Genomic DNA, 17,101 nt, shown 5'->3' on the forward strand with positions numbered 1-17,101 from the left:
TCATCATCACAAATACCAATTTCCTCTTTCGAGGGGTTAGATTCGTCAACTTAACATGCATGGATTCTTATATATTTAAAGTTCTTTTATTATAAATTCTATATGCTTTACTTGTAAGAGAATAACCAAGAAAAATACCTTCATCCTATTTTTCGTCGAACTTACCAAGGTTGTCTTTGTCATTGTTAAGGACAAAACACTTGCATCCAAAGATATGAAAGAAAGCAATGTTGGGTTTCCTTCCTTTGAAGAGTTCATATGGAGTGTTCTTTAGGATAGGTCTTATGTTAACTCTATTACTTACAAAACATGTCGTGCTAACCGCATCCGCCCAAAAATACTTAGGAAGATATGAGTTGCTAAGCATTGTTCTTGCAAGTTCCACCAGTGACCTATTCTTTCTTTCAACTACTCCATTTTGTTGAGGAGTCCTTGGAGCCGAGAAGTTGTGAAATATTCCTTGATCTTCACAAAAGTCTTCAAAAGAAGTATTCTGGAATTCTCCACCATGATCGCTTCTTATGGAGGCAATTCTTAATGATTTCTCATTTTGAATTTGCTTTGCATACTTCTTGAACGCTTTGAATGCATCACTTTTCTACACTAAAAAGAATGTCCAAGTATATATAGAATAATCATCAACAATAACTAAAGCATATAAGTTACCTCCGAAGCTTCTTGTTCTTGATGGACCAAATAAGTCCATATGTAACAATTGTAGTGGCCTAGAAGTGGACACCATATTCTTGGATGTGAAAGTTGATTTGGTTTGCTTCCCCTTTTGACAAGCATCGCATTACGCGAAAAACCGGCGGGAAAAGAAAACAAATAGAGCCGCCACCATGCGTTATTTATCCTAAAGGAGTGAAAGGAAACGCTCGAAGTAAACCTGGAAAAGACATGGTCTCGCGACCAGAGATGGATGGGTACGGGAGTTGGTTATGCGAAGGGAAGGTATTAGCACCCCTACGCATCCGCCGTACTCGACAGGATCCATGCACAAAAGAAAGGATAAGGTTGCTAGAAACTGCTCAAACAAACTGCACACACAGGCTGAAAGGAGACACAGAAAGACAAAAGAAACTAACTCGGCAGGATATCGCATCCTGGGCCTACGTAGTCTTTCAGGCACAGACATCAGAGTCGACGTAGTTCGGGACAGGGGGAAACGTGCTCGCTAGGATATCGCATCCTATGCATACGTATTTTCTCTGACTGGAGAAGAATCAGAGCACTCGTAGCTCGGCTAACGCACGCCAAACAAAACACAAACAGGAAACCGACTGCCAATCGCTGGACTTACGTCAGACTCCACACAAACATGCAAACATGGAAACCGAATGCCAATCGCTGGACTTACATCAGACTCCGAACCAACAAACACACACGAGAAACCAACCGCCAATCGTTGGACTTACGTCAGACTCCAACAAGCAAACAAGACACAGGAAACCAACTGCCAATCGCTGGACTTACGTCAGACTCCAACACACACAAAGGGGTTACAAAAGAAAAAGGGCGCCCGGAGAGATCAGCTCATCTCCTGCCTACGTACCTCATCTGGTATGAGGATCAGGGCGACGTAGTTACCCTACGCAGGAAGAGAACTTCTAACCTAACCAGAGACTGGGAAATGACAAACTAGAAGGGAGACTGACTCGAGCCTAATAGTTATCATGTAAATTCACCATGGTCCTAGGTTGAGGTTTCTATCTAACTTGCACAGGGAGCAAGCTATCCTAAACAGCACAGACAAAGTCATACAAGCACAAAAAGCAAGCACACACACTATATGCAAATAATTGGGCTCATACAAGGTTAGGCTGTGAAACACAAGCCAACTGGAATCGGGTGTAGTTAGCTCTTAACCCTAACATTGAGAGTTAGGGTGAAGCAGATGAAATGGGAAGTGAGGGTAAGACCTCACAGCTCTTATCCCATGCCTGGGAAGCTTCAGACAAATGAAAGTGTGGGAGTTCAGAATGTAGGAACTCTTCTCCACACATGACTGACACAACAAAGATCTTGGGTTAATATCCACAATGCATCAACACATGGTGTGAGCAAAGTGGATGACACACTGAATAGCAGGAGATGGATTACACATCTCTTTTATCTGCCAATTGCCTCATAAGAGGACTTTTCTTGCTTAGCACAAGAATGAAACAAAATATAATACAAACATAATATAAACCAAACTTAGTACGGAATGGAAAGATGGATAAAACATAAAAAGCCAACGGACTTAGCATAGTCTTAAAAGAAACTAGAAATGTACTAACTTAAAACCATAAACTAGTGAATAGCAAAAAAGAAATGATTGACTTAAGCAATGCTGAAGTGATTGACTTAAGCAAAAAAACAAGAAAAACACTTAAGACCAAAAGTACTCTTTATGACAAAAACTCACGTGTGTTAAAAATTTTAAAAAAATTCTGGAAGAAACAATGGTAATCGATTACTCTAAAAAGTGTAATTGGTTACATAGATGAAAAACGCGCGAGGAAGGCAAAAACAGACAGGGTAATCGATTACCCAATTTGGAGTAACCGATTACTCTAAAAAAAATGAAAAAAACAGTAGCTTTGCACAACCCAAAATATGAAGGATTTTCAAAAAATTTAAGTTTGACAAGGTAATATACATATTAATGCAATTTTGAGTGAAAACCTTTTTATCAAAAAATTAAATTTACCTAATATAAAATCAATAAAAGGCAAAAAAATTCATATACACATTTTAAAGAGAAATTTCACATATAAAAAAAATAAAAACTTGTATACCTTGGCCTCATTATAATGTATAGTGAATAATTATGGAAGATTTATATATCACCTTCATCCAAATTGCCAAGTTCTCTTCGAATCTTATAAAACGGTTCTTTTGCGAGTGGTTTTGTGAAAATGTCCGCTAGTTGATTATGAGTATCGACAAAGGTAACTTCGACATCGCCTTTAAGCACATGATCACGAAGGAAATGGTGTCGAATGTCTATCTGTTTGGTCCTTGAGTGCATTACAGGACTCTTTGTAATATTAATCACACTTGTGTTATCGCATCAGAGTGGTATGCATCCAAGATCGATTTCATAGTCATTTAATTGTTGCTTTAGCCAAAGATTCTGTGCACAACAACTACCCGCTGCTATGTATTCTGCTTCAGCCGTACTAAGAGCAACACATGCTTGTTTCTTACATGACCATGAGACTAATGCATTACCAAGGATGTGACATGTTCCACTAGTACTTTTTCTATCTGTTTTACAACCTGCATAATCCGCGTCACAATAACCAATTAACTTACAAACACTACCTTTAGGATACCATAAGCTAACGTTGGTTTTTCCTTTGAGATACTTCATGATTCTTTTGACCGCCGTGAGATGTGACTCCTTTGGATTTGCTTGGAAGCGAGCACATAAACACACACTAAACATTATGTCAGGACGGCTTGCCGTCAAATATATTAAAGAACCAATCATACCTCGATACTTCATAATATCAATTGACACACCCGATTCGTCTTGATCAACGTAGGTTCCGGAGTCCATTGGTGTTGACATTGCTTTACAACCATCTATTTCAAATCTCTTTAATAACTCTTTGCAATACTTTGATTGGTTGATAAAGATTCCATCTTTTAGTTGCTTGATTTCCAATCTAAGGAAGTAGTTCATCTTTCCCATCATAGACATTTCAAATTCACCTTGCATTATCAACGCAAATTCTTCACATAGTTCTTTGTTGGTTGAACCGAAGATTATGTCGTCTACATAGACTTGAACAAGTAAGGTGTTCCATTTTATCTTCTTGATAAATAAAGTCTTGTCTACTTTGCCTTTTTCAAAACCTTTTTCACATAGAAAATTACTTAGACGATCATACCATTCCCTTGTTGCTTGTTTTAATCCATAGAGCGCTTTCTTCAATTTGTATACATGTGAAGGATGCTTGAAGACTTCAAAGCCCGGGGGTTGTTTGACATAGACTTCTTCGTTGATGTAGCTGTTCAAGAAGGCGCTTTTGATGTCCATTTGAAATAACTAAAAATTCATTGAACATGCGTAAGCAAGTAATAAACGAATAGCTTCTAACCTTGCAACCGAAGCGAAAGTTTCTTCAAAGTCGATTCCTTCTTCTTGATTATACCCTTGAGCGACCAATCTTGCTTTGTTTTGAACAATTATTCCATTCTCATCAAGTTTGTTCTTAAACACCCATCTTGTTCCAATGATGTGCTTACCACTTGGTCTAGAAACAAGTTCCCAAACTTGATTTCTCTCGAATTGGTTTAATTCTTCTTGCATAGCAACAATCCATTGATCATCTCCTAGAGCTTCATCAATTTTAGAGGGTTCTATTTTTGAAACGAACGCAATGTTTAAGCATGCATCCTTGAGATTCAATCTTGTAGCAACACCTTGACTAATGTCACCAATTACTTTGTTAATAAGATGATCTTTATGAGTCCTCTATTCCTTAGGTAGATCATTTTCATTTGACTCTTGTTGAATCGGTTCTTCTTGATTCTTTTTTGAAGTATCTTCTTTAGGAATTTCTACAAAATCATCATCATCATCACAAACAACAATTTCCTCTTTCGAGGGGTTAGATTAGTCAAACTTAACATGCATGGATTCTTCTATATTTAAAGTTCTTTTATTATAAATTCTATATGCTTTACTTGTAAGAGAATAACCAAGAAAAATACCTTCATCCGATTTTTCGTCGAACTTATCAAGGTTGTCTTTGTCATTGTTAAGGACAAAGCACTTGCATCCAAAGATATGAAAGAAAGCAATGTTGGGTTTCCTTACTTTGAAGAGTTCATATGGAGTGTTCTTTAGGATAGGTCTTATGTTAACTCTATTACTTACAAGACATGCCGTGCTAACCGCATCCGCCCAAAAATACTTAGGAAGATTTGAGTCGCTAAGCATTGTTCTTGCAAGTTCCACCAGTGACCTATTCTTTCTTTCAACTACTCCATTTTGTTGAGGAGTCCTTGGAGCCGAGAAGTTGTGAAATATTCCTTGATCTTCACAAAAGTCTTTAAAAGAAGTATTCTGGAATTCTCCACCATGATCGCTTCTTATGGAGGCAATTGTTAATGATTTCTCATTTTGAATTTGCTTTGCATACTTCTTGAACGCTTTGAATGCATCACTTTTCTGCACTAAAAAGAATGTCCAAGTATATCTAGAATAATCATCAACAATAACTAAAGCATATAAGTTACCTCCGAAGCTTCTTGTTCTTGATGGACCAAATAAGTCCATATGTAACAATTGTAGTGGCCTAGAAGTGGACACCACATTCTTGGATGTGAAAGTTGATTTGGTTTGCTTCCCCTTTTGACAAGCATCGCAAAGTCTATTTTTGATGAATTTTATCTTTGGCAATCCAATGACAAGGTCATGTTTTACTAACTTATTCAAGTGCTCCATGTGAATGTGAGCAAATCTCTTATGCCATAACCATGAGTCGTTGTTATTTGCCACAAGACACTTAACCTTCAAAGAAACATCGTCTAGGGAAATCATGAAAATATTATTAATTCGCTTACCTATAAGCATTACCTCTTGTGTGACTTCATCTTCAATTAAACATTCATCTTTTGTGAACCTTATTTTGAATCCTTTGTCACAAAGTTGGCTTGTGCTTAAGAGGTTGTGCTTTAGTCCTTTGACATATAGCACATCTTCGATGGATATGAAATTTGGTGCACCTACTTTGCCTATGCCAAGAATTCTTCCTTTGTTGTTATCTCCATAAGTAACATAAATCTTGGCCTTAAGCATTAGATCTGAAAATTTATGCACATCACCAGTCATATGCTTGGAGCACCCACTATCCAAATACCAAAGATTTGATGTGGCCTTCAAGCATACCTACAAAACAAAATTAAGTTTTATTAGGTACCTAAATTGCTTTGGGTCCTTCATAATTAGTACCTTTCTCAACCCATACATAATGCCCCTTTGCTACACTAAAGTTTCTAACATAGCAAGCATTAGGTGTATGGCCAATAATGCCACAATAAAAACAAGTTGGTTCAAAATTGCTTTTATATATAGGAACATAAGACTTTTTCTTTGTAAACATTTTCTTTTTAGGACGTTGATGCACAACTTTTGGTGTGTTGACTCTTTCTTTTGGAGATTGATCCTTAGGCCTAACAAAGATAGTTTTATTTGAACTTGGTTTAGAAAATTTGGAGTAACCAAGTCCACTTTTGTCATTTGAGTACCTCTGTTGGCTAAGAACCCCTTCCAAACCAATTTGTCCTTTTCCATACCTCTCAAGGACTCTTTTAAGTTGGACAATTTGGAAAGAGAGAGACTCACACTTTAGACATACAAAATTCTACTTTTAACTAATCATCTTTTGTTTTTCATTTTCAAAATCTTTTTCAAAAATTTCAATCTTTTCTTCCAAGGAAGAAATTTGTTTCTTTTGAGATGATATAGTTTTATAAAGAATTTTGCATTCATTTAACAATTCATTAATTGCACCTTGTGCATCATCATCAAAAAGAGAAAAATCATTACTAACCTCTTCTTCATCATCGGAATGATGAGAAGCCATTAGCCCCAAGTTTGCACATTCCTCGCTATCCGATCCGGATGAAGAACTAATTTCATTGTCCTCCCATGCAACATATGCATTTTTGTTCTTGAAATCCTTCTTGCTCTTGAATCCGCCTTTCTTTGAAAGTTTAGGACATTCCGGCTTTATGTGGCCTTGCTTTCCACATTCGTAGCATGTTATACCTTGCGTAGATGTGGTGGTCTCCTTTTTCCTGAAATGTCTATTCTTTTTAGCGTTAAAGGATTTATCATTTTTGTTAAAGAACTTACCAAGCCTTTTAACAAGGAGCATGAAATTCTCATCTTCCTCCAATGCGTCATCATCTTTATCTTCTTTTGAGTCTACCTTCAAGGCAATTCCTTTAGATTTCTTTTCTTGACTTTCATGTTTCTCAAGCCTACCAAGTTCTAAATCATGTTCTTGAAGTTTGCCAAAGAGCGATGCGGACATCATTGTTGAAAGACTTTTCTTTTTGGAGATAGCCGTCACCTTCGGTTGCCATTCGCGAGTCAATGATCTTAGTACTTTAAGATTGATATTGTCATTTGTAAATGTTTTTCCGAGAGCAATCAAGTGGTTAGTCAAGTGAACAAATCTCTTTTGTAGCGCCACGATGGATTCTCCGGACAGCATTCTAAACATCTCATATTCTTGACTTAATGTATTCAACCTTGATCTCTTTACTTCGGCGGTGCCTTCATGTGTCTCCACTAAGGTGTCCCATATTTGTTTCGCCGATTTGCATTGAGATATGTGGAAGAACTCGTCCATGATTAAAGCACTTTGAAGAATGTTTATTGCTTTCTTTTCATTTAAGATTTTTTTCTTATCATCTTCATCATACGAACTCTTTATCTTTGGAGTACCAATGCCATTGACCACACTCATAGGATTATGCGGACCATCTTCAACGGCTTCCCATATGCCTTCTCCTTGGGCTTCTAGATGCGCCTTCGTGCGAATCTTCCAAAATCAAAATATTCTCCAGAGAAAAGTGGTGGTTTGTTACTACTTCCACCGTCTTTGAAAACCGGATTCGTGCTTGCGGAAGCCATGCAGATCTTTTAGGAACAAGTTACCTATAACCTGCTCTGATTCCAATTGTAAGTTTAAGGAGTGCCTTAGAGGGGGGGGGGGGGGGTGAATGAGGCACTTAGACGATTTTCCAGATTTTTTTTACGGTTTATTGATTTTTACTTTCTTGAGATGCTTATTTGATAAAAAGCAGTAAAGTGCGGAAAGTAAAGAACACCATGATGTATAGTGGTTCCCCTCATAGATCGAGAGTACTCCACTCCCCTTTCAACACGAAAGAGAATCCACTATAATGTTATATTCCTAAACAAGACACCTTAAGGCCTTTCTATCTAATTCTAACACACCAAGAACAATCCTCTTGGATTTACAATATTTAAAGTCCAATCGAGACTCAAATTCTCACAAAAGGATCTCTTGCATCCACACACAGGATAACAAGGATAAAACCTTACAAACTTATTCTTAACAATCCTAAAAATAAGTTGTAATCAAGAGATACAATTCTGAATTTTTGTAGAAGATGAAATAGTTGAAAATTTGAAGTATATCAATTTATCAATTGATCTTCTCCTTTGTAACACTTAATTCTCACAATGATTATACAAGTGTTCTTTGTATGGAATGAAACTATGATGCTTAAAAAGAAGTTTTATGCAAGGTTTCACTCTTAAGAAAATTTGGAAGAACACTTAAAAAATGTTTGAAAGAATATGAGTAATTGATTTGAAATTTTTGCAAGGAGGTGAATTTGAAATCTGAAAAAAATGATGTATATATTTTGTCTAAACACCTCCTCAAATGGATGCAATTATCCAAAGGATGCCATGGTTCATGGTAAAGAAAATAGAAAAGTTTCCATGAAGAGATGCACTGATTTTTACTTCTGGTTCAGTGGTAATCGATTACCTTAATATGGGTAATCGGTTACTTGCCTCCAACGTGCAAAAAATATTTGAATTTTTCACAGAGTAATTGATTACCTTAAAATGGATAATTGATTACTTCATCCCAGATTTGAAAAATAGCTTAAAAAATGAAGTGTTATGATTTCTTTGATGCATAAAATTACTTCCAATGATTATGGCATGAATGAGACATGTTTTGAACACTTGTATAATCATCTAGAGGTCAAGTGTTATACCTATTCATTTGAAATACGAATCTTCATGAGTTTCATCGAGACTTGATCATTTAGTTGAAAACTTCCTTCATGAGCTTGAATATTGATCAATCCTTTTTGTTAATCAATCTTAGACTTATAGAGAAGTTTGTCGTTATCAAAACATTTGAGAAGTCATGTCTTCACAGTTCTTTGGTAGAAAACTCTCTAGACTTAGACTCTGAATCCTAAAGCTTATCTGTTAGAGTCTCTTTCTCCTTCTACAGATCCTCTATTATAACCTTCCTTTTTTCCATGTCTCCATTATAGTTAGAAATTTTGGCCTCAGCTCCTTGTTAGCCTTATCATGCTTCTCCCTGTCAACACGCTACATAAGGAGTATCTGTAGCAGGTGGGTCTCCTTAAGGTTATACAACTTTGATGAAGGATCATTGTAAATAATTTTGTAGTCCCTCGGGAAATCCTTAAGGAAAGGAAGGCGGGTGCCTATAAACTTGATGATGTCAAATGCGTGATTGTTCCATGAGGAGAACTCAGTCGAAAAGACTATTTGTTGAGGCGATTTGGGGGCATTCGTCCCTTCGACAACAATCACTTGGGTTACCTTACACTTAGGGGAAAAGTCAGCCTCCCCCACCTTTGAACCTTTTGGGCTTGGGACCTGGTAGGTGCCCTGCCCTCATGATGGTGTTTGGCCCCCTTATGGATTAGACCTTCAAGGCGGCTTCGAGGGTTATCTGAGCCTGAGTGTTGGGCCTTCTGCCTAGAGAGGCACTCCCTTATCTCCTAGGGGAAATCTTGGACACCATCTCTACAACAAAGACTAGAAGAAACAATTAACATGAGTTATGTAAGCAATAATAGAAGACAATATCATTACAACTTACTTATATACTTTTCCACGAATTCATCATACTATCGATCTAGAATAATCATGATACGAGACTCCATGACACTAAACCCATTCAATGTTCGAAACACCTCATCCTCGTAAGTAGTGAGGCAAGTGCAATTGCACCCATTGATTACCGCAAAATTATCATTCTAGGCGGGGAAAACCTAGGGGCACCATCTGCCCCAATAGTAACTAAAGAGGAAATATCCATTCCCCTCATTCTTATAAATTTCTCCTTCCAACCTTTGAAGTGGTTGGAATAAGGTTTGAATAAGGCTCTCCCAAGCAAGTCAACCATGGTTATCCAACCCCAGGTTATAAACACCTTGGTACAATAAAAATAGAAGAACATTCTGATGGTTGGGTGAACCCTTAGCCACTGGCATATGATCTCAAATTCTCTAATCAGGGTTCAGTCGTTAGGAGTGATCAAAGATCCCAAGGTTTTCAATCAAATGTGAAAGTTTTTACACGTTTCAACACGTGATAGAGAAATAAGGCCAATTGGTGTCCCAAGGTTAAGTCATCATTGTTGAGGCTAAATGTCTCACACGCTTTCCCTCAACACACGCTTTGAAAGGTTTTGCACGTTTCAACACGTGGTAGAGAAATAAGGCCAATTGATGACCCAATGTTAAGTCATCATTGTTGACGTTAAATGTCTAGCACGCTTTCCCTCAACATACGCTTTGGGATTTTCCAACTTACGTGTGACACATAGTCAATCACTTATAAATGTGTCAGAGGGACTAAGCTAGCCTCTTGCATGAAGGACTTAACTAGCCTCTCGCCTATGAGACTCGATTCACGTCTCGTATGAGAATCTCACTAGTGCTTCGTATTAAGGGTCAACTCAAGGTTGTATCACTTATGATTCCTCTAAGATGCCTGGACATGAATAGTGAACTAAATCACTACGGATTATCGTAGCTTCTCCCCCATGTGAGTTAGCTCTTAATACCACATCAATCTTAAAGCCTTAGACAATCTTTAATCACTACGAATTATCATGTATTTATATTTTTAAAGAATACAAATACCAAAATTTAAAGTTATGAAATAAACAAACACTTATATTAAAACATATCAATTTAATCTATATATTTTAAAATGGATATATACATTTATATTAATATATAATAATATCAATTAAAATATATATGATTTGAATACGAGACAACAAAATGTTTTAATCTTATATTTATGCTTTTTATTTTATAAATATAAAAGTATAATATAAAAATTTCTCTACCTTTTATTTTATTGAGTAATTGTATATGTTTGCATTTGTATTTTTTTTCTGTTTTTTTTAATCTCATCTGTTGTAAGTATATTTTCGCAAGTAACCTATTGAATGAGTTTTGTATAAAAACTAACTCAAAGTGACATTTCAATTTTAATTTTTCTTATGTCATTAATAAATATTGTAAAATAATTTAAATTTTTATACCAAATTATTATATTATAAAATAAATTATAAATTTTTATACCAAATTATTATCTTTTTAATTTATATACAATAAAAAAATTATAATTTGAAATGGAGATTGTAAATTACAAGTATATTTATTAGGTAAACTTTTATACTATATATAAATATACTTTTTATTCATATTTTATTAAAGATATAGTATATAAGTTAGTCATTTTCTTTTATAAAAAAACACAAACTTAAAAAGAAAAGGAACAAATATATATCTAGAAGGTCACTTAATTAAAATTTATTTTGGTCAAATGAAATAATTTTACTTATTATTATTATTTCCTACTATTTGTATAATATTTTCATCCATTTAATGATAAAAACACAAGAGATGTGCTGTATTTGTTTGAGTTGTCCTGATCTTTACCATAATAAATTAACAACGAAGCAGGAATCACGCGCGAAGCACGTGGACACGGAAAGATGCTGTTCACTGTATAACGCTAAAATAAAATAAATAAATAAATAAATAACTATTTAAAATAAATAAAAAAAGATTCCAACGGTTTCTCACTTCACTTAAGAACAGAACCTAGTTTTACAAATGAAACATAACATAGGGTGAGAGAACAAAACACAAACAAACAAACATACATACTCTGTTTTTCTAATGGACTCACTCTCTCTCTTCTGCACCGGAGCTCTTCTCGCCGGCGGCCTATATTGGTTCGTCTGTATCCTCGGCCCCGCCGAACGAAAAGGCAAACGCGCCACCGATCTATCCGGTGGTTCCATTTCCGCCGAGAAAGTCCAAGACAGCTACAAGCAATACTGGTCCTTCTTCCGTCGTCCAAAAGAGATCGAAACCGCAGAGAAAGTCCCAGATTTCGTTGATACCTTTTACAATTTAGTTACAGATATTTACGAATGGGGTTGGGGTCAATCCTTCCATTTCTCACCTTCCCTCCCAGGTAAATCCCACCGTGACGCCACGCGCCTCCACGAAGAAATGGCTGTGGATCTCATCGAGGTGAAATCCGGAGACAAAATCCTCGACGTAGGATGCGGTGTTGGTGGTCCCATGAGAGCCATCGCGTCTCACTCACGCGCTAACGTCGTTGGAATCACGATCAACGAGTATCAAGTGAAAAGAGCGAAGATACACAACAAAAAAGCCGGGCTCGATTCTCTATGCGACGTCGTTTGCGGTAATTTCCTCGAGATGCCGTTTCCCGATAACACTTTCGACGGCGCGTACTCAATCGAAGCGACGTGCCACGCGCCTAAGCTTGAAGAAGTCTACGCTGAAATTTTTAGGGTTTTGAAACCCGGCGCTCTTTACGTTTCATATGAATGGGTCACAACAGAGAAATTCATATCTGAAAATTCAGAACATGTTGAGATTATTCAAGGAATTGAAAGAGGGGATGCTTTGCCTGGGCTTAGAAGCTACGCTGATATAGCTGAAACGGCTAAGAAAGTTGGGTTTGAGGTTGTTAAGGAACGGGATCTGGCTCAGCCACCGGCTGAGCCGTGGTGGAGCCGTTTGAAAATGGGTCGGCTTGCTTATTGGCGTAACCATGTTGTGGTAACTGTTCTGTCTGCATTGGGAATAGCGCCCAAAGGGACGGTTGATGTTCATGAGATGCTGTTCAAGACTGCTGACTATTTGACCAGAGGGGGTGATACTGGAATTTTCTCTCCTATGCACATGATTCTCTGCAGAAAACCAAAAGAACAAGAAAAATGAATTTCTGGTGGTGGTGATCAAGGTATCTGGATTTAAAATGAATTTGTTTTTTTTTAAAATAATTTTTATTTTACAAGTTTAACTTATTGTTTCTTTGAACTGGATGTAATATGTTTTTCTTTTTATTTTCATTTTTGCAATGTAGTTTTTGTTTTAATATTCTTATTGCCTTTTGGGTTTTATTTTAGTCTTCAGTACTGTTACTACTGTTACTGTTAGTGTATTTCATTTAGTGGAATTTAATTAGTTTAAAGTTGGATTCTGATTGTTCCTGTGATTTGATTGATATTTATTTCGATATGGTATTTTGAGAAAAAGCAATGAATATTTATGATATTAAAAGTTGGGGGAACAAAAGGGGAAAAGCTTATTTATGGTGTCTTACAATTTAATGGTGTTGGGGGGTGAAAAAGGAGATAGATGAGGTGGAGATATGAGAAAACAGCACATGTTAAGTTGGCTATATTTGTTTTGAGATTAGCTGGCTTTTGTGGTACCGTAACGTGATTATGCTTTTAGCTTATTTGAGAATCTGTATGGATCTGGAGATGCTTATTTTTGGTTTTGTTGTTGGCATTTTGTGAGTGGGTGTTTCCTCCAGGAGAGCGTTGGGCCACACATGGCAAGACATTTGTCCTGCACTTGCGTTGGATCTGACAATTCTTTTTTGTTTCCGTGACAAACACACATCTTATGGAGTTATGTAGAACCTTCAAACACTATCTCCTTTCTATTCAACTTAAATTTATCAAAAGCTTCAACTACTTTGTTTGTAGTATTATGATAGAGAAACATGTTGAAATTCTTAGTTCAAAGTTCAACAAGGATGCTATAAATTTAAAAACTTATGTGACAACATAGATCACCTCTTCCAAACACCTTTTCTAGATTAACTTCTGTAAATAAGATTCAACAATCATTATCTTAAAACCATACTTTAGAGATAGTTTCTCCGATCCTAACCACTTTCAATTACATATGAACACTCTGCTTATATCTCTTTCTACGTCACTAATGGTAGTATATGAAGACACGAATTCTTCATGCTCTACACCCCACCCATTTCTCCCTCTACTCCACTAATTGTAGTACATGAAGGCACAAATTCTTCGTCAAATACTCTATAGTTGCCAAAATGGACTAACACATATGGGTCAGTCTTTAGTCTTAAATTGAAACTGTATTTTTAGTCCGGTTTGTCCAGCTCGAAATATCATAGAGTTTGAACCTTAAAAATTAAAGTTCATATCTTTTAAGAGTTTTTTTAATTCAGTCCTACAAAATCCGCTACCTATTAGGTCTAATCTGTATGAATTGCAGATAGTTCGTGTGGGTAGTTAGTCAAGCCTGCATAATTATAAATTTTAAAAAAAAAATATGAATATTTATGTTGTCTCACTATAAAACAAAGCATTGATTTTTTCTATCTTACTAAATTTTATCTATATTCGATTTAATCATTCTCTTTTAAATATTATACTTTGATATAATTAAATTATTATTCAATTATTTTGTATTTAATTTATAATTTTCTCATATTCTATTAATTCTCTTAAATATTTAATTTTTATTATTATTATTATTATATATAATATGTATTATATTCAAAAATATTATAGTATTTATAAAAAATAATATGATACTTAAAAACTTATTATACTTAAAAGAATATAATATTTTATCATTTTTATAATAAGTATTATGGTTTTTATTTTAATTTTTGTATAAAAAATAGTTAAAAAAACTCATTTAGGGTCGGATAATACAAAGTCTAGTAATTTTTAGCCCATATTGAAAAAAAGCTTTCTGTATTGGTCTTATAAAATCTAGGTCTGTTAGAGTAAGTTTGTTTAGAGCCGGATAGTCAAATTTTATAGAGAATTTTTTAAAGCATCCTAGATCTTTCTACCACCTCACGTGAATTTTTACAAATGCCTTCCTTTTCCGGAGATGCATATTCGGACGCATCTTTTGCACACTCAAGTAAGGCCATTATGAGAGGCACCCTATATGTTGGATAATTTTTATTCTGAAGATACATCTCTGGAACATTTTAAGAAAGACTTTAATTATTTAACAATTTAGTAGATATTTCAGAGATGCATCTCCAGAATCATGGGCGGTATTTTGAAATTTACATCACATTTGCATGTCAAACATTTCCGGAGATGCATCTCCAAAAATATCTGATAAAATAACCAGTTGCATGATCACACAATCATTGTTGACATAATTGGTTTCGACCAAATCCTTCACCCTAAAAACCCTTCATTCTCAATCCATTTTTTCACTCTAAATCTCCATCATTTTGGTTCATCACATCATAGGGAGCATGTATGTCAATTTCATTTTGAAAAATTATTTTTCTGTTGATTATGATACTAGTGTGTCTCTCCGGAGATGTAACTACGAAATCATTTCGGAGATGCATCTCTGGAATAAAGTAAACAAAAAAAAGCGTAACTCAGAATGACCTTTGTTGAAGTGTGTTCGGAGATGCATCTCCAAAATCAAAGAATATTTGTAAAAATTCACATGGTGCATTAGAAACATCTAGGATGCCATGAGAAATTCTCTTTTTATAGCTCTAAACAAGAATATCATTCTCATTAGCATTGGTGAGAACCTCTAACACCCTAACTATGTGAAGGATATTGTTAGTCACAATGATGTCAAAGCCATATAGGTCTCATCATTTCCCCCCCTCAAATTGACTTAAATTCTCATCGGACTGGCCAACTCATTTATTGGTATATCAGAATAAATTATATCGACAAGTCTTACAGTGTTTGATATCCAAAAGGTCTTGCCAAAATTTATTTGGAAGCCATTTTATATCCTTCACCCAATATTCGTATGCAACTGATCTTAAGGCTTAAAAAATCCTCTCCAAAAGTTGGACCATTTCTTCTTCATATTCACCTTTGGCAATCTTATCAATCCATAATCGTACTTGTTACAAACAAATCTTGTCCACATATCTTGCAAAAAAAATACATAAATCCCATTAAAGTCTACTTTTTTTTATTACCATTTCCCTAACATGGTGGATAGCTCTATAGGATAAAAGCTTTACCATTCATATATGCTTATTTCAAGTACAATCAAACTGCAATATATGAGAATGATCAGGACAAGACATCATTCATCACGGAACACACCAATTACAAGCACAACATAATGTACTTTGGTTTGGATTATACAGGTGCTACATGATATAGGATGATGAATAAAATCTTCAAGGAAGAATTTAGGAATACGTTGTAGGTATATATGTATAACATGATAGTCAAGTTCGGTGAAAAGTATCTACACAGTCGAGTTCGGTGAAAAGCATCTACACAGTCAAGTTCGGTGAAAAGCATCTACACTTAGCTATTTTACCACCGTGTGCAACTGTGTCGACAATACAACATGAGACCCAACTCAAAGAAGTATATATTCAAGATGGAAAATTCATCCATAAAAGTGAGAATAATGAAGCTGAATGAAATGCTCACCGCTATCAACTGATTCATTTCAAGATCTATCCAACATGCTCTCCCGTTCTGTAGGCTTTTGAGGAAGGAAGTGCCATTCGAGTGAGCGTCATAGTGCAAACAAACCTTCACACTATTGAAGCTCACCCTCTCCAAGCCCTAAGTCTTGTCAAGGCACATCCCCGGGGAGAGGTTATTCGTATATCTAGCACTATAAACAGATGCATTAAGTGTCTTCCTCGTGAGGGAGGTAGGTACCAACCAAAATCCAGTGTGTTTTATTTCCAAAGCATTGACAGGTCCTAAAACCATCTATCAAAATATTGGAAAAATTGTTCTCCCTCGGGTAACAACCTAGAGTAAGCTACGATGCTACTTTCTAGCACACTCAATAATGGTATGCATTGATCCTCCTTTAAAGAAAATTATCTTAACCCCAAATCTAGCAGGACGAATGATTAAGTGGTCTTTGCTGATTTATTATTGAGTTGACACCAACCACATTTGAACCATGTACAAAATGTACCGTCTTCACAAATGGATCATCAAATAGAAGGTGATATGGAATCAACCTAATTCTTGAGAGCAATGAAGGGCTCATAGTAGAAGTATATATACAATTGATTTTTCCACTACCAACAACCAAGCAGAACATAAAACTTTCATCATTGGACTTATGCTAGCATTAGAAATTAGGGCATAAAAAGGTAGTCTATGCAAAGATTTCCAGCTAGTAGTCTCCCAAGTGAAAGAATGCACATGCTAAGGACCCATTATTGAAGATGTGTGTGGTTGTAGTAAAATAA

General features: G+C 35.7%; 1 protein-coding gene across 1 annotated transcript; it reads left to right on the forward strand.

The window, feature by feature from the left end:
• Window positions 1–11,643: 11,643 nt before the first annotated feature.
• LOC127080283 (24-methylenesterol C-methyltransferase 2) lies at window positions 11,644–13,078 on the forward strand. The gene has a single exon (XM_051020611.1). It carries the CDS (start codon window positions 11,737–11,739, stop codon window positions 12,814–12,816), a length of 1,080 nt encoding a protein of 359 aa, XP_050876568.1. The 5' UTR covers window positions 11,644–11,736; the 3' UTR covers window positions 12,817–13,078.
• The last annotated feature ends 4,023 nt before the right edge of the window (window positions 13,079–17,101 follow it).

This window comes from Lathyrus oleraceus, chromosome 5 (assembly GCF_024323335.1).
Source record: "Lathyrus oleraceus cultivar Zhongwan6 chromosome 5, CAAS_Psat_ZW6_1.0, whole genome shotgun sequence".
In the NCBI taxonomy this organism is placed as follows: Eukaryota; Viridiplantae; Streptophyta; class Magnoliopsida; order Fabales; family Fabaceae; genus Lathyrus; species Lathyrus oleraceus.